An 18,937-nucleotide genomic window follows, 5' to 3' on the forward strand; every position below is an offset into this window, starting at 1 on the left:
CAAGATGAATGAGCCTCCTTAATAATGTATAAATGAGCGTTCACTCGGAGGAGGCTCAAATCACTCTTCTGGCAAGATAATGAGCCTCTTCCTAATAATCCCTTAGGAAAAGAGCCAGTGCATTCTTCGAAAAGGGTAGATGTGGTCTCTTCCTGAGCACCATAAATTACCCGAAGGACCTCTTACTTCCTTCGTTTATGTAAATAAAATTTGAGAGCCCTGACAGGGCACAGGACTCTTTCATCCTCTCGTGACGAGAGAGAGGACGTGAAGCGTCCTCTTCTCTAAAGCTTCTTAAGAGGGCGCGAGTCCTTCCGAGAGCTCCAACCCCTGTGTGGGGAGGACGCCTCGGAGGACGAGAAGCAAACCTTCAAGATTCGTGCACGTGCTCGATCTTCGGCAGCCTGGGAAGCGACAACAGGACCTGCCGAAAGGAAGCCAGATCAGCGTGAAAAACCCGTAACCCTCCTTCGGCTTTTGACATGCCCTCTCCCTGGTTTCCTGGGAGTCCGACAGAGGTCTAGGCCTAGAGGCGTTATGGGGCCGATCTGACGTTCCCTCCTGACGAGAGAGAGGACGTGAAGCGTCCTCTTCTCTAAAGCTTCTTAGAGGGCGCGAGTCCTTCCGAGTGCTCCAACCCTTGCGCGGGGAGGACGCCTCGGAGGACGAGAAGCAATCCTTCAAGATTCGTGCACGTGCACGATCTTTAGCAGCCTGGGAAGCATCAACAGGTCCTGCCGAAGGGACGCCAGATCGGTGGGGAGCCCCCGTAACCCTCTTGCGGCTTTCGACATGCCCTCTCCCTGAGTCCTGGGAGTCCGACAGAGGTCCAGGCCTAGAGGCATTATGGGGCCGATCTGACGCCCCCTCCACAACACAAGGGGCACTACACTTCACAACACTGATTGGAGAGCGAGCACTTTTGTCTAAGATTACTTGATGTAATCCTCTAGCAGACACTTCTTCTAGGCCCGTAAGCCATACCACAGGGTTAGGCAAAATAAATCCTACAGGAGGTTAGAAGGTTCATTATTTCTAACTTCTGTTTACTGTGGAGGAAAACTCCTGATTCTAACACGCCCTAAAATGCGTACATGAATCCTACTTCTTCCGTAATCAGTCACACATTACACAATTACATTGATCTTTATGCAAAGAAAACATGTAAACGTCATATATACTAAGCGAGTGTCTACCGAAAGTTCCGGTAGCCTCACCTTACCCCATGCAGACAACAAAGTCTGAAACTAGGCTAACTAGCTTCAGACATCATATGCAATGAAAAAATTTAACTTATGATAGCGTATGCCTAGCCACAAATCCAAGTCAATAATCGAAAGAATAATTAGGATACTTAAGTGGCTAATGAAGTTCAAAATCCTAGGCGGAGGTCTGTAAACAGTTGTTTACCGACCGGCGACAGAAAAAATATGAATAGAAAATGGGAATGGTTCCTGGTATCCGCCTCCCAGCGGCGGGAATGGGTACTACCACCTGGCCGCCCACTGCGTGTGCCGCGAATTTTGAAATTCTGTCGGACTTCAGAGAATACAACTATATATATATCTGTCAGGTAAGTTTCATGAACAAAACATTTTTTTTTACACTAGTATTCATTGCCCTTGTTTGTAGTTAAAAAGAGATGCTATACAAGTCAAATGACTTACTTTAGCTAAAGTTAATAAGTAATAAATTTAGAAAATATACCTGATGAATCATCATTGAACTGCCTTAGAAGTGTTGCAATCTTCTGCTGATAGTCCCGCTGTTGGCAAGTAATTCTTCTCTCTACTTCCAAACTTGCTTGTTGGTATGCAGCTTTCAAGTCACTGATATATCTTGACTGTTCATCATACTGAGCCTAATTAATAGAAGTGGACACAATGAATAACACAATGATGGAAAAATATTCCTAATAGATAATAGAAGAATTTCTGATATAATATCTGAGTGTATGAACACAAATTCTACAAAATAACATTTTGAGAACAGGAACAAAAGGCAATATCTTTTTCAATCTCCGTAAAGTCAATTCTTAAGATACTAAGGTGATATATAAAAGGACTTTTCTCTGACCTTGATATTAGAAAGCTGCAAATAAATTTGTTTTTAATGAGAAAGTGTGGTAATTTAAGGGAAAAACAAATCAAAATAAAATCTAAGAATATGGAGGATTTAAAGAATTAAAGAAATGTAGTGTAAGTTGCAACATCTGAGCCTCAAGTCCTGAGGATTAACATTTAAAAACTTTCTGAGATTATTAATGGGAGAGTTCTTTCAGAAATATACAGTAATAACTGAGTTTCTGAGATTATTGATGGGAGAGTTTTTTCAGAAATATACAGTAATAACTGGTTTCTAATCAGAGACAAGAGGTTTTTTTTGTACACATGAAAAATCTAAACTAAAATCTCCACAGAAGTAAAATTTTTTCCATATAAAAGGAAACCCAAATGCAATGAGTGCGGTGCTGCCAATACGATATTTGTAGCATATAAAAATCTAGAAATTTATATTATTTTGATTAGTAAATATACAAGTATACCTCTATTTAATAATGTTTTTAGCAAAGTAATATAAATTAAGAGTTGAGACATTCATAAGATAGAAAAATTCTAATTCCTTCCATAGGCTGAGGATATATACCACCACTCAGGTGAAGCCCCATTACTCACCAGTTGACAATAGTAAATCCTTACCTGAGCAATATGAAACAGAACCAGATCAAACAGACTATAGGCACTGGGAGGATGCCTATCACCATAAAATAAACAATGGTTCACCACCATCCATCAATCATTAAGACCTCATTCTTAGTTGGAGCATCTCTAGATAGAATTATGTATTCTTATGTCACCCAGTTAGATGAAGCAGAAGCAGAACAGCTAAAAGCACCTGTTCATATATGGGAACCCTTGCCCCATCAATATGAAATAACTATCCTCATCACTGTTTCACAGGTCTGTTGTCTGTCAATGCTGCTATGAAATTCTTAGCTTTGCCCTAGAAGTTTGAAGTGATTATGTACTTTGTTCACATTCATTTTTGTTTCATCCTTTCAGTTTGTCATCATCCTGTAATCTAATTTTCCGTCTTTCCTAAATGTGCTTTTCTTCCTTTTATGATTAATGCCCAGCCAAATATTTAGTGAATTTTCTCTCATAACAATTTTACCTTGCACCCAGTCTATCATAACAATTTTACCTTGCACCCAGTGGCTGGTTTGTAGGCTTACTGACAAGAAATTTACTATCCTTTACACTAAGATGTTTTATGAGGAAGTAAAGAATATCAAGCTTCATAAATTATCTATTATAGCTTCAAAATTGAAAATAATCAAAGGACTTACCTCTAAGTCTGAGAAAGCAATTTCTTGTTTGCGGAACTCAATGCGAAGGTCAATCACTTTGTTAAAGTATTTTACAAGCAACGATCTCATTTCTTCCGGACAAAGATTCATTAGACGATCCATGAGATTATCCTGAAATGAATTTTCCAAAATTATTAAACAGTAAAACAAATCCAAAATAGGCCACAAAAAATTTACAGCATATTAATCACTACTAATTACAGTAGTATATATACCATTTTTGGAATTACTGTTGTTTTTTAACATATATATTAACTATATTGATAATTATACTCAAGTAATAGCTGATCTAAATATACAAAACTCAAAGCAAAACAAAATTACTATAAAAATGACTCGCTCTTTCTGATGTCATCTTGATATCGGAAAAATAACATACTGATACCATAAAGGTACAAAAACAGCCTTCTATTTTTTTTCCTAAGAACAAAACAATTACTTGTTAATAATCAAATTCTGTATTTCTAAAGACAGAAAGTGTTTGAAAACATTCTCATTGTTTCATGGCATGAGAAATAGTTTTGCAAACCTTTAATTGAACTGAACCAATATGAGATTGTGGGTAAGAAGCTAGCAATTAATTTTTTATAAATATTGCAACCAACATGACATAACCTTTCTACCACTATAGCCCATCATTTCAACACATGCATGACAATTATAATGGGGCGGAGTTGAAAGAATTCCAAAAATACACAAAGATTATCACCCACTCTGGGGTTGCATTCCAGCAAAGACTTGAAATGTGAGCAGCTCAAAGAGCACGGAATTAGTGAAACACAGTACCATGATCTTGAACATTTCTGTTTTTAAACATTTATGATGAGTACCGAGCAGCTATTCAGCCTATGACTGCAGAACTTGTCCCAGAAAAAAACTGAAATAAACAGGAATATCTGTGGGCCTGACAAGTAGCAATAAGAGGGTGCAAAATCTGTCCAAGTAGAGACTTTAGTGGGCCTTTTCTAGCTGTCCTGGTGTACCCCGCTGGATGACACTTTGTTCTTAGTTTGGGAGATGGGCACAGCAGCAATTTGGCTCAGATGAATTGACCAAAAACTCCAATAAGGAGCCTCTGACTCAAGTTGAAAAAGCCTCTAAGGACAAAGGGTAAGAGTGGTTGAAGAAGTGCGAGAAGGAAGGGCATGTTAAATGGAACAATTTCCCCACACATCATGAGCAGCAATACTTGATGGTACCATTCATTGATAAAAAAAAAAAATTCTGAATACCTCTGCATACACAAAACAAACAAATATTACTAGGCTGAAAATATATAAGACATGGAATTCTGAATCATTAGCAAAGGAATGCAGAATGAAGAAAGCACAGGACTCAGAAAACAAAGCACACCCAATCTCCAATACAAACATATTCTCAAGGGAGAATATGTTGCATTGCAGAGAGGACAATTTGGTTAGACTAGAAACTAAAAATCATTCATAGTGGGAAGTCAAGCAATAAGGAAGACTGAAGACAAGGTCATACCTGACTTAGAAGCTTTGCAGTAGACTTGAGTTCTCTAGTTCGTCCACATATAACCTCATTCTTATACTCGATAGCAGCATCAACTGCTTCAATGGCTTCATCGAGCTCAAGCAAGCGTCTTTCTTCCCTTGTTCCAACTCCTCTACCTCGACTCTGGAAATGAGCATGATGCTTTATTAAAACAGAATTACAAAATGGAGAGCAAAATAAGCTTACTGAAAATCAACTTTCAAAACTGATACCCAATCATTCTCAATATACAATTTCAGATGAGCAATCAACAAAACATCAGATATCTAGCTCCAGTGATACAATGCCAAAATATGGCTTCTGTGATAAAAAAGCTATCTTCAGTATTCTAAGTGCCACATACAGTAATAAAGCATACTGTAGCTATAATCAAAATACCTTTAACCCTTAAACGCTTAGTTTTCAAGATTAAGAGTTCATTTTTGGCTCCTTTTTTTGTCATTGCCTGAAGTTTAGTATGCAACTATCAGAAATGAAAAATAATATCATTATCATATATAAATAGTATTGGGATATATGACAGTGCAAAAAAAATTTCATATATAATTGTATACAAATCGCGCTGTGAGCAAAAGTTAAAGCTAACGAGTTAATTTTTTTTGTTGTATTGTACACTAAATTGTGATCATTTTGGTATATATAGCACATTGTAAAATGATCAAGGCAACACAGAGAAAATATTATCACAAAATGATGCATGAATTCGTAACGCACGGACGTAAAAAAAAGCAGTTTTCAAAAATTCACCATAAATCGAAATATTGTGCTAGAGACTTCCCGTTGTTGCAAAATGAAGGTAATTGCTTGAATATTACTAGACTGTAAGTGTTGTAGCTTACAATTGGAGTTTTCGACCATTTCGGTTGAGTTAAAGTTGACCGAAGGACGAATTTTTTCTATTTATCGTTATTTATATGAAAATATTTCAAAACTGATAAAAGCTACAACCATGGGTTGTTTTTTGTTGTATTCTACATGAAATTGCACACATTTTCATATATAAAACTTTATGTAACGGCTAATTTAAAATGGTGCAAACATTACGACAATCAGACGAAAAAATTTATGATTTTTTCGGAAGAGTTACTGTGCGGACATAAGGAAAAAGTTTATTTCATAAATTCACCATAAATTGAAATATTGTGCTAGAGACTTCCAATTTGTTGCAAAATAAAGGTAAATGATTGAATATTACTAGAATGTAATAGTTTTAGCTTACAATTGCGTTTTTCAATCATTTCAGTCGAGTCAAAGTTGACTGAAGGTTGAAAATTTGGCACTTATCGTTATTTATATGAAAATATTTCAAAACTGATAAAGCTACAACCATGGGTTGTTTTTAGCTGTATTCTACATGAAATTGCTCACATTTTCATATATAAAACTTTATGTAACGGCTAATTTAAAATTGTGCAAACATTACAACAATCGGACGAACAAATTTCTTATTTATTTCGGAAGAGTTACCGCACGGACATAAGGAAAATATTTTTTTTTTTCATAAATTCACCATAAATCAAAATATTGTGCTAAAGACTTCCAATTTGTTGCAAAATAAAGGTAAATGATTGAATATTACTAAAATATAAGAGTTTTAGTTTACAATTGCGTTTTTTTACCATTTCGGTTGAGTCAAAGTTGACCGAAGGTTGATATTTTGGCACTTATCGTTATTTATATGAAAATATTTCAAAACTGATAAAAGCTACAACCTTGGGTAGTTTTAGTTGTATTCTACATGAAATTGCACACATTTTCTTATATAAAACTTTATGTAACTGCAAATTTAAAATGGTGCAAACATTATGACAATCGGACGAAAAAATTTATGATTTTTTCCGAAGAGTTACCGCGCGGACGTAAGGAAAAAGTTTTTTTTCATAAATTCACCATAAATCGAAATATTGTGCTAGACTTCTAATTTGTTGCAAAATAAAGGTAAATGATTGAATATTACTAGAGTATAAGAGTTTGAGCTTACAATTGCGTTTTTCGACCATTTAGGTAGAGTCAAAGTTGACCGAAGGTTGAAGTTTTGGCACTTATCGTTATTTATATGAAAATATTTCAAAACTGATAAAAGCTACACCCTTGAGTTGTTTTTTTGTTGTATTCTACATGAAATTGCACACATTTTCATATATAATACTCCATGTAACGGCTAATATAAAATGGTGCAAAAATTATGTCAAAGTGACGAAATAACTTCTGAGATGTGTCGCTGATACTTTTTAGTGTGAGAGGAAAGAAATTCGCGCTTGCGTGCCTGGGTAACGTTTGTAAACAAAACAACGCCTTGATCCGTGAACTCCCAGCATCCCCCAAGGCGCGTGATTCAAAAGTTTTCGCCTAGTAGGCCTATAACTATTTTTCCGGCAAATTTTTAAAAAACTTTTTTATATCGACGTACCATACGTTCAATCGGCACCCAACAGACAATTTATATCGACGTTTAATACGTCCAATCGGCGTTAAAGGGTTAATCATACTTTGCCGCGATAGGAAAAAATAGAAATAGTATGTGGAATTCACCTAAATCAATTGCAAATTCACATCTCGATAATTAAAACAGCAATAACCTCACTTTCACAAAAATTACAGGCTTTGGGATGCTTGCTATTAACTGTCTATCGTCAAAGTTTAAAGTTTAAGTAACTTTATATTTTAAGCATATAATGACATTTATAAAAACAAGCAGCATAATATATGAACGTTTTTATCACAAAATAAAAATATGACCCTATGTATGTGGACAACGTAAGTAACATAATCAATTTGTTTTGTCCTTTCCACTTAAGAATGTAACATAAAGACAATAAAAAAGGGTATCTACACTAAAAAACATTGAAAAAATGAGAATGACCATAGCGTACAACACAGGTGAATGCTTTTATGGCCAGTGCTGGAGAATGTGCAACACTCATAAGTGTACAAAATAATACAGTGTCTAACACTGTACAGATGTGAATGTATTTCTACAGCAGTGGAGTGTTACTGAAACTGTGATTGTAAAAAAAAAAAAAAGCATTCAACTTTAATAATTACTCATGTGAAAAATACAAGAAAGCAAAAAATCTCCATGTGTGCAATAAAGGAATGCAAACTTGTGTATCATCCACATCTCCAGCAACAGGAGTTATACCACGTGAATGTTACGACACCTTAACCGGTTCCTTCCGAAATTGCATGAAATATACAGTATCTCACATTTGTTTGTTTTATACAATATGATTTTCTAAACGTTAATGAATTTTCCTGAATACTGTTTTTGTCACTGTTACACTGTATATTTCAATGCACTCCAAGCAAGGGTGATAAAAGTAAATACTACTACACTAAAATTTAAGTTCTCATTTAGTATATAAACTTTTGTGCTGTGTTTCAACTTCCCCAATGGTATCAACAAAGCTTGTGTAATTGGGAATGCGTTGAAATGTAGGCTCAATTCCCAAGTTGAAAGATTTCCAACATGAAAATTCACACTCTGACTGTCCTTTGCACTTACTGATACGATTACAACTATGAAGGCATGAAAATACAATTATAAAAAATTAGAAAACCCAGCATGGTCAGCAAAATGACATTACTCTTCATATTTACTCTGCAACACAAATCCTTCACTTTACTAAAACAGCAATAAAAAAAAATATGAGTGTTTTATTCTGCACATTATTAACATCACAACCAATGCTTGAAATCAGAAATAATGTAAAAATATACAATGAAAGATACAAAGTAAGTCAGGATCAATACCAAACCTTTAATATTAAAACTTACCCTATGAATTCTTCTATCCAACTTTTGCCTGCGCACCATGAGAGAATCTCTGGCAGTACGAAGGTGGGAGATTTCTTCTCGCAGGTCAGACTCACGTCGTTCTATGAGGTTTTCTGAGATTTCATCCTCGTCAACAGCCTATTTTGTTGAAAAATACAGAACTATATACTAATCAATTTAAACCAATTAAACCAAAAGAACATAGAGAGTACAATAATACTGGCTGATGTATTGGGGAATATTAGATCAAGTCCCAAGAGAAACTCTCAATCCATTTTCTAAATCTTAAAATAAAATAGGGCCAGCCTTATAAGACAGAAATTTCAACTCAGTGATCTGGTAAATTACTTAAAAACTTCAAAAACTGAATAATGGCAGCAAAAATCTCAAAAATACCAAGTCTTGATCAGCAATTTTGAATACATAAAAAAATCTTACATAAAACTTTTTTCTTCCTATGAGATTTGGCTTCACATGTAAGTGGGCTCATTAATGTGACTGTGATTTCATTAAACTACAATTTGATATAACCATAAATAAATAATTCATCCTGAAGGTCTACATACATACGTAATAAGTTTCAATCAAATGCCAACAAACCTCAGCTTGAGTTCGTGATGACTGAAGTCTAAGTTTTTCTTTGTGCATACGTTCTCGTTGTTTGACTGCCTCCTCACGTAATTTCACTTCATTTTCCAACTGTTGTGTGGCTTCACGCATTTTCAAGATCCGTTCCTCTTCTTCAGCTAGCCATCCTCGATCACTGTCTGATTCAACCTCTTGCTAAAGAAGATTAAAATGAAAAAATTAGTTATAACTATACTGTAATGTGAAATTTAATTCCAAAATACCACAAACTACCTCATCTTTTAACTTAGTTATATAGTAAATGAAAACTCTCACTAGACATGTTACTGCACACAAAATAATGCTAAACTGGAGGTAAATTTAACAGAATGTTTTAAAAATACTGTTGCACAGCAACTAAAAATGGACAAATTCCATGATACAAAAGATACATAGTATGAACCCTTCAATAAAATCAGTTTAGTGAGAATAATAACTTGCCTTCATCCTTATTTCTAAATCTCTTATGCGACGCTGATCCACAAACAGCTGCTGCTCCAGCTCTTCTTTTCGTTGCATCTCTTCCCTAAGTCTGATCTGTAATTCTTCTTGTTGCCTTCTCATTTCTCGTACACTGTTCTCCAATTCCCCTACCCTGAGGAGAATTGCAATGAATGAGATTCTCACTCACTTTCAAGTTTCACATTTCTTTCATACTCGCAATTATGGAAGAACAAGGGTAGTTGCAGAAGACTATACACTTCCTCATATATGTAAAAAAATATTCTCACTTAAATATTTAGAACAGCATTTTCTTTCACTTAAAAAAATCAATATTTTATGAGTGAAATCCTTTACAATTATGAAAAAATGTGTTCCAGTTCTTTTCTACACACAGCCATCCTCTATAAAGAACAGCGACTTTAGCTTTACTTCAGACTGACTTGAAATTCATCATCAGTTAGACCCTAGCAGAGAATTTTTCCTATGCCACGCCTTTCATCTAAAAATAGTGTGCATCCATCCAAATTATATCCTATCTCTTTCCTAACAGATGCAAACTTACTCTATCATTCAACCATTACATTATCATCATCTCAACCCAGTACTGTAACAGTACAATTTTGCATGCCAATCCAAGAGTGAAAGCATACTTGCTCAGCCATCATTATATACAACACATATGTGATGCATATCAAGATATAATCTTAAGATCAAATATCATGTCATATTTACTTAGAATAAAAAAAATTGTAAGAAAGACCAAATAGCATATTCTCCTATAGTCATCATTACTTTCAAACCCAGACCCTCATTAACTATAATACTTATGATTTTTTTTAAGTAGTATTCATTAAGCACAGATATCTCTCATAAAATTATCTTAACACCAATCTTCCTCAACAACCTGAATATTTACATATATAAAATGTAATGAAAGTGGTTGATACAAATTCACAATGTTTAAATATCTGCACTAAAAGTTACAATACATAATACAATTGTTAAAAAAACTGTTAACACCATTATTCTTACTTTGAATCTCCTTGCTGAGATATCAGGGACACTTTCTCTAAAGTGTTCAACTTTTTCTGGTAATGAGAAATCTCCTTCTTCAATGCATCGACACGACTGCGCAGCTGACTGACATCGGTGGACTCTCCCTCTCGATATTCCTAAAATGAAAATTTATCAATCTAAAACTGTACTCTCAGGATACTGCCTCTATAAATGCAATTTGATATGGTAAAAATAAAAATAGTGTATATTTCTTTACACAAATAGTAAATTACTTGACACCCATCAACCAATCAAGTCTGTTCAAAGAGATATGAAAGAATGTATAATAATCATGAAGATGTTGCTTCACTTGTAATTGAAACTTACTGCTAACTGGTTTTGAGCCTCTTGATAAAGTTGACGTGCACGCTGGACCTCTTTTTCTAAGCGCTCCATCTTCACTTCACACTTTCGTTTTGTTACTTCAGCCTCTCCTTCGCTACGCATCAGTTCACGAATAAAAGCTTCTTTGAGTCTGATGGTGGCATTCAACTGCTTCAATCTTTGCTGTGCTGCTCTTAACTCTACGCTAACCCTACGGATCTTACCCCTCTTGGAGTCCTGGGAAGCAGATAATCTTTTTACTTCAGCTATAATATTTCCACCAGCATTATCCTCATCATTTTGATTGACTTCAGACTTGTGTTTTGAGGTGTTTGAATCTTGCGACAATCTTGAAATGTCTGAAGGTGAATGGTCTCTGGTTTCACTTTCTCTGTCGGATTCTGAATCTGATATACTTGACCTTAACGACTGACTAGCATCAATAACGTCCTCACATCCCTTGAGGCTTTTTTCTTTCTGTATCACAGACGATAACTGAGATACCAATGAGGCATTGCGTCTCAGTGAATTACAATTAGCACTATCTCGAGTCTTTCTCGGAGCCATTTGAAGACCCCTGCGTGAAGTGGCCGAGTCAGAGCCTTTTCTGGAATGCCTGGAAGACTTTCTAGATTCATTTTTTGAATCACTTTTACATTCACTTAAAAGCTCAGACTTTCTTCTTTCTGCACTCTGCCTTACTTTGCTATAAGTATCACAGGAGTCTTGGACTTTTTCGACCTCCTCGTCCGTTATTGTTCGAAAACGACCCCTCAACACTGCCAACTGGTCATAAAACTCTTCTCCTAAAGAAGACATAGAAGACACTTCACTGTCTGAGTGTGGATCATCAGAGGTAGACAAGGTAACATTATTTCCTTCAGGTTCTGACAGTTCTTCAATTACCTCTAACACTCTATTAGCTGCACTGTTAAAACGCAAAGGTCCAAGGTCTGCACCAATACATTCCTCAGCCTCGGCTTTCATACAGAGCCAGGTTTCGATTTGCATTTTTTCATTCTGTGATACTGTAGTACTCTTGAGAATTTCAGACAACAAATCCTCTGCACTTGATACAAGTTGTTGCCACTGGGAGGCTGCAAACTGAAGCCTGTTAAAAAATAAGTACAAAACAATTTAGCGCTGGACTACAATTAACATTAAAAATCTATACCAACTACTACATCCTTCTATATAACAACTAATACTTCCAGATAAATAAAGAACATACATACACAAATTATCCATCAACCTCCCTATGTTTTAAATCACATCTTGAATTTCAGCACAATTTTGCACAATTACCCACTGTTTAAGGCTAGCTGTATATCGATAATTTGGAAATAATAATAATTTTTGGGAGTTATTAAATGAGACATGATCCTGAACATATATGAACAAATTAAAAGCAATTTGGTTCTATATACCCATCAAAATAAGGCTACTAATTACTTTCCTTGAAAAAAAAGGCTATAATTTATAGCTGAGATTATTCCATCTTAAACAAAAACCACACAACACTGATGGTTTTCAAACAATAAATTGAATTCTACCAAATATCTCACCAATATGAAAGGAACACTTAGTCAACAAACAACAATTCAAAATATGTACAGTAGAAACAACTTACGTTTGCACACAAAAAACATTTTCTGAAGGATTACTAATCAACTAAAAACTTCAAAAATATGTACATACTATGGCTAAAGGGGCAAAATTTCAAATGATATCTACGAGATACACAAAATACAAATTAGAGATGTGGGTAATAGATTCATACCTCTCTAAAGGCAAAAATCAATTCCATGACCTTCATTATCCACATATTGAAAATGTGATCAGATTCACATAACAGCCTTTTTTCACCTACTTTCAAAGTTTACAAATGTACAATGGTGTCTGTTTTTGTACATGCATAACCAATTCTACAAATGAATTAACCTTCTTCCCACTACTGCTGATAAAACTGATGACTTACTTAAAAACATCCTCCGTGTCAACAGATGCAGTTTCTTCTAAAGCAGTGACTGATGTCTCATTTGTCCCTAAAGATTGCTGCACGCTACTTTGAATACCCGTTACCATAGACTGACGACTTCCTGACTGGGGCTGTAAAATTCAAATATGCCGATACTTAAAGCTAAATGACAACCTGAGGACTAATAACCAAAGTAGTATTTATCTTGGGTTTAAGGAAACAATGTCTGCAATCACTAGTGATGTAACAATATTCATTACATTTTCAACTATCACCAATATCAAATGACAATTCAAGTGAAATAACAAAAACTTATCAGCAGGTAATCATACCACAGCAACATGCTTGACCAAATAAGTCTAAATGTATCTGTAAATCATTATCTCATATTGTCTTTAATATAAATAATCAATTTGTGAACCAAGCACCATAAAATTCATGTTAACCAAAATCTTGCACAAGGAATCTTACACAAATCTACTATGTACTTAATAAAAAAATTCCTCAGTATATGGCACCCTCTGAACATGAAAGTTTCATATAAAAAAGATAGTACTAGAAAATAACATTTTCATTATAGTATATCCCATAGTTTAATCACTAAACCATCAACTATTACTCTTTGGTAGGTCAGTTTCTGGTAAAAATACATTAAAAAGATTCTACAAATGTGATAAGCTCAATATGCAAATCTCCTTTTCTTCTCAATAAAAAAAATATGATAGGTATCTAAAGAACAAATATAACAACATACAGGAACTATAAAATAACAACATACAGGAACTATCTACAACAAAATTGACAGGATGGAATACTAACTACAAAATTAAGTAGAGTATAAGTTATGATATCAATGGATATTGGAGAAACAGATATTAAGAGTATGTGAAATATTTAATACATATTTAGATCACCAACCTACTGAACAATATACAGTAGTACTGACAAAAATTACTGCACAACAAATAAACGTAAAGCACCATACCTGAGTTGGAGCAGAAACTGGAGTGCCTGTTGCTGTAGATGCTCTGGCACTATTCTGAATAGCCATATTTACTGCAGGACAATTAAGGATGTACCTGGCCAAAGCTCCATACTTCAGTGTGTTAAAAGTTGCATCAAAATTTTTAGAAGAGGGAGACAAGCAGCAAACCATCAAACATAGGCTGTTACCTCCAAATGCATCCTGTAAAAATAATAATGAATAGGCACATGGAAATTTAATCCCACCTAAAATTTTACTGCCTATGGTATTTGGCCTACCTTGACTAAGTGGCAACCAATCTAACTATGACAAGTTTAATTCAAAACCTTTACAAAGAAAGCATCTGTCACCTTCCTTGAATTTACATCAATCCTCAGTTTTGTTCCACTTTCTTCCTCAATTTCCATCTGACTCAAGGCTTCATCTATGTCATCTTTTATCAATCCATTATGACTCTAAATCTAACCTAACATTGGCCATGGTTAAAACACCCAGTGGGGGTACTATCAGCAGCTGCCTTATGCAGCAAAATTTAAGACTGTTCTGAAGGTTCCTTATAGCATCCCCTTGATTGCCAGCTACATTACTCTCCTATTTTTTTATTTTTCCTCTATTTCCTAGATCATCTTTCCCCAGCTTCTCTAATGTTACCACACTCCAATTTCCTCCTCCCCCTTCAAAAAAAAACCCTTTCAGCAAGCCTTTGGAGTCTCAAATGTGACCCAAACTTTTTAATGAAACACAATAGCTAATAACAATCAATTTATAGTACAAACAGATTTACCTTGCTTTAGAAAACAAAGCCTTACCTTTAATATATGGGTAAGCCTTGATTCCCTATATGGTATATGTCCTACATAATTTTGATCTGCTAGACAATGTATGACACTGCCTAGGGCCTTCAGGTCAGAATTAAGAAAGAACGAATCCTCACTTTGAAGTCCATAGTCACCATAGCCAAACTGCATTAAACGCTCTGAGCCACCAAGGTCAACAAAATTCATACGAGAATACAGATATTTCAATTTGCCATCTGAAAAAAAGATAAAATTTAGATAAAATTTTACACTGCAAATATATCATGTCCAATAAAGGATCACCTTCCTACTCCACAAACCAGTTTGACTGTTCTACCTTCAGATACATACATTTAAATTTATCTTTTTAGTGAAAGCAGATTACATTAAATAAAATTAAAATGATGTACATGATTATGAATATGTAACTCACAAGGTAGAAAATATGGAACTAAACAACATAATAAAAGCAATTCTACAGGGTTAAAACATTGAAAAAAACTTGGAATGTTCCAATACAGCTTGCATTAAGTAAAAAAATGTTTAATAAGTAAAGTAATTCATCAAAGCCAAAATACAACAGCAAGAGCAGTAACTACTGACCATTCAGTAGCAGCTAATTTATAAGTACTAATATACCACATTTTTATCACTACTTTATGGAGATAAAAGAAACCACTAAATTTTCCCTAACACAATGAAAAATGCAAAAACATATGGGAAGGAAGCAAAACCCTTCAGTAACCAGTGGTGTAAATTCTGAAAAGATCCTAGTACAACGTGATACACAAATATGAGGGAGAGAGGTCTCCCAATGTAATAGGGATCTCACTTTTCAGTCAAATGCAGATAATCTAGCATTCTGGATTAGATCTAAATGAAATTTTGAAAACTAGCACAAGAGCTTTGTAAAACAGTTGGGTTGTGCTTCCCATGAAAACATCGCTGAATTTGAAGGTATTTTTGCAACATAATTGTAATACTTTTGTTCAAAATTTCTTGTCAAGATTTTGCATCTAATAATCTCATTCTTTTCTTACCAGGGTCCATCCACTGATGCTCTAGTATAAGAGAAAATATAGCATGTGAACTTGAAGGGTCATGGCTTTGCACTGCTGCAGTATGTCGATGGACAAGTCCTGCTTCAAGGCAGTTAAATACTTCAGTTATGTTGCTGCAATCTATGACATTTAGGCCTGGGATCACAACATTACCCTAAAAAATACAAAAAGAGAACCCTGTATAAGATTAAGAAAATTATTTCAAGGGATACTTCCCTTTCTTACAAATAAAAATTTTATGTGTAGTGTATAAGACTGGATGACAGTTTCTTTAACATCCATGTCATGTATCCCCTTTTCATATCATGCTTGAAATTAGAAATAAAAAACAAACTCTATTCATACCATATTATCCTCAAGTACATTGAGCTGCATGTACGAATTGGATGTAGACAATAAATCATACACTGCATCTCTCTGGACAACCAAGTAACTAACATGAACTCTAAACTCTCGACCTGGGCATTCCTGAAATTAAAACACAACAAAAAGCTCATTAAAACTGCTTACCCAAATCACCGCAAATTCTTGAAAATAAAACTGACATTTCATTAGCAAGTCATTCATTGATTGCAATTTAAAAAAGGACCACCATGACCTAACAGCCAATGAAAGATAAGTAAACCACATTAGGATAAAAATCATAACAGCTAGCTTTGGCAGTTTATTCATACCTTAATTTTTTTGTCTTCATTCCATCCTTTGTTGATTTAATGATTTAGACGAAGCTGTTGACATGAATTACAAAATGGACTCCAAAACAAAACCATTCAGAACCACCATTGCCAATTTTTTTACCTGATCCCTAAGCATATGTGAAGAAGCAGGTTTTGACGTAGGAAAAACCTATTTTTGGTAGTCACTGTTGAGAACCTCAAAGGAGTTACCCCTCCCTGGTGTGAGCCAGTGCCCCAAGGTGATCAGACTAATATCAAAGAAATATCTTTTAGCCTGGTCTTTCAGCTAGGTATTATGCCATAATGAGAAACACTATGGCAAGTGATAGAGTATAATGGATTCAAAAGACAAGAAGGCATTTTTTCTCGTCTTCAGCAAAAGCTGTACCCAGTTTTCCTACGTCTAAACCTATAGAAGTGACTATTGCGCATGCGCATCGGCCATCTTCTTTTATATTCGGGCCAGCAAAAGACAACATATCATTACTCTGTTGGTCAACGCAGGATGTACCTTACCCAAATCCCATGGTTTTTCATCAGAGAAGTGGGGGGGTTTTGAGGACTCAACAGCAACTATCAAAAACAGATTTTTCCTATGTCAAAACTTGTTTTTTAATCGTAGTAGCTGTTTCGTCCTCAAAGGAGCATTACAATGAAATTGACAGGTGACGAAAAACTTAAGCTCACAAATTTTCCTCCCAAATATCTCAAAGTTTTAAGATTAAAACATTTCAGGTCCAATGTCAAGTCACTAGTTTCAGTTAATAAGATAACGAAAAACACATAGGATATACTTTTAGCATAAAGTTCTGATATACTTTTAGCATAAAGTTCTGATATACTTTTAGCATAAAGTTCTGATATACTTTTAGCATAAAGTTCTGATATACTTTTAGCATAAAGTTCTATGGTGACTTACCTAAGTATGCTGGGTATGGTTGCGACCTTTACGCACCTTCCCCAGTGATAGTCAACATACTCACCCGTTAGGGAGACCCGTGTTTTTCTGTCGTGGTGCCTATGGGGTCAGGACTAACCATACCACCTACTGATGCACAGTGCACTCGAATTTGTTCCAGCTCATGGCAGTAGTGTTTTAAGAATACTCACTCTGATGACCACCCAGTACATCAGAAACTTCTTCAAATGATACATTTCTGAAAAAGGCCAATGATGGACTTACTTTCCTAAATTCATGTGATCTAGGAAAGGAATGTGGGTTAGCCTTTTTAATGAGGGACACTAAAATTATTCTTAGCCCTTGTAGAGAGAGTGGTTTGTTCGTGCTAGGATATAGGAAAATTGGACCTTCTGAAACATTTTCCATGACCTCTATGTAATCCTTAAGTGCTTGAACTGGGCATAATGTTTTGTCTGCTAAACTGAGATGTCTTATAAGAATAGGAGATTTCCTCTTTAAAGGATTCTCATTCTTGGCCAGGAATGATGGCCCAGGGGACAACAATACAGGCAGTCCCCGGGTTACGATGGGGGTTCCATTCTTGAGATGCGTTTTAAGCCGAAAATCATTGTAAGCCGGAACATCGTCAAAAATCCTAAGAAAACGTTACTTTTAATGCTTTGGATGCATTCAAAACTATGTAAACTGCATTCTTATTGCATTTTTCATCAAAAAACCTTCAAATATTGATTATTTTGCATTTTTGGTGTCATATTTCTTGTGACAGATGAGAGTTGTAGGCATTGTAAACCTGGAAATATTTTCTGATGAATATAATTTAAAAGTACCTTAACCTCAGAACGTCGTAAGCCGAACCCGTCGTAACCCGGGGACTGCCTGTAACTGGTTATCAGCAGCTTGTGTGATATATCGTCCCCATCTAAGAGAGCCCAATTCACTAATACGTGCTCCTGATGCTAATGCTACCAGGAAGATTGCTTTTTGAAGCATGCAAGTGGTGGTTACATTAGGTCTGTTGAATTGAGGAGTACATAAAAGTTTGAGTACCTTATTCAGGGACAAGTAATTGGAAGTCTTTTGGGAGCGGGTCTCTGTAAAGTAAAAGACTGCAGAAGGGAAGCGACAACTTCTATGTTGGAATCAATCCCAAATCCATAAAGCAAGGGTTCTGTTAATGCAGCCTTGTATGGTATAATTGTTGTAACTGCAAGATGTTTCTCTTCAAAGAGGTGTATAAGAAAATTCATTAGTGTTGCTATATAAATCTCGACTGGGTTCTCACTCTGGATATAATGTAACCATATTCTCCATACAGACTGGTATTGCCGGAAAGATGATGTCTGTAGTTTTTGCACTTGGTACCTAGCAATATTGGGTGAGTAGTTTTCACGTTAGATTATA

The 18,937-nt window shown here is 35.3% G+C and overlaps 1 protein-coding gene across 3 annotated transcripts in view; it reads right to left on the reverse strand.

The window, feature by feature from the left end:
* The window catches only part of LOC135203654 (kinesin-like protein KIF27), a 647,339-nt gene extending 630,939 nt beyond the window's left edge, over window positions 1-16,400 (reverse strand). For all 3 annotated transcript variants that reach the window (XM_064233508.1, XM_064233507.1, XM_064233509.1), the window contains exons 1-13: window positions 16,283-16,400; window positions 15,917-16,091; window positions 14,889-15,112; window positions 14,080-14,280; window positions 13,095-13,225; window positions 11,120-12,227; window positions 10,769-10,908; window positions 9,734-9,887; window positions 9,266-9,448; window positions 8,666-8,803; window positions 4,859-5,011; window positions 3,350-3,481; window positions 1,708-1,861 (exon numbers count right to left, since the gene is read on the reverse strand). In XM_064233508.1, the coding sequence (XP_064089578.1) occupies window positions 1,708-1,861; window positions 3,350-3,481; window positions 4,859-5,011; window positions 8,666-8,803; window positions 9,266-9,448; window positions 9,734-9,887; window positions 10,769-10,908; window positions 11,120-12,227; window positions 13,095-13,225; window positions 14,080-14,280; window positions 14,889-15,112; window positions 15,917-16,091; window positions 16,283-16,312 (2,923 nt within the window). In that variant the 5' untranslated portion in view covers window positions 16,313-16,400. The remainder of the gene's footprint in view (window positions 1-1,707; window positions 1,862-3,349; window positions 3,482-4,858; window positions 5,012-8,665; window positions 8,804-9,265; window positions 9,449-9,733; window positions 9,888-10,768; window positions 10,909-11,119; window positions 12,228-13,094; window positions 13,226-14,079; window positions 14,281-14,888; window positions 15,113-15,916; window positions 16,092-16,282) is intronic.
* Window positions 16,401-18,937: the final 2,537 nt, after the last annotated feature.

The sequence above is a fragment of the Macrobrachium nipponense genome, chromosome 36, assembly GCF_015104395.2.
Source record: "Macrobrachium nipponense isolate FS-2020 chromosome 36, ASM1510439v2, whole genome shotgun sequence".
NCBI lineage: Eukaryota > Metazoa > Arthropoda > Malacostraca > Decapoda > Palaemonidae > Macrobrachium > Macrobrachium nipponense.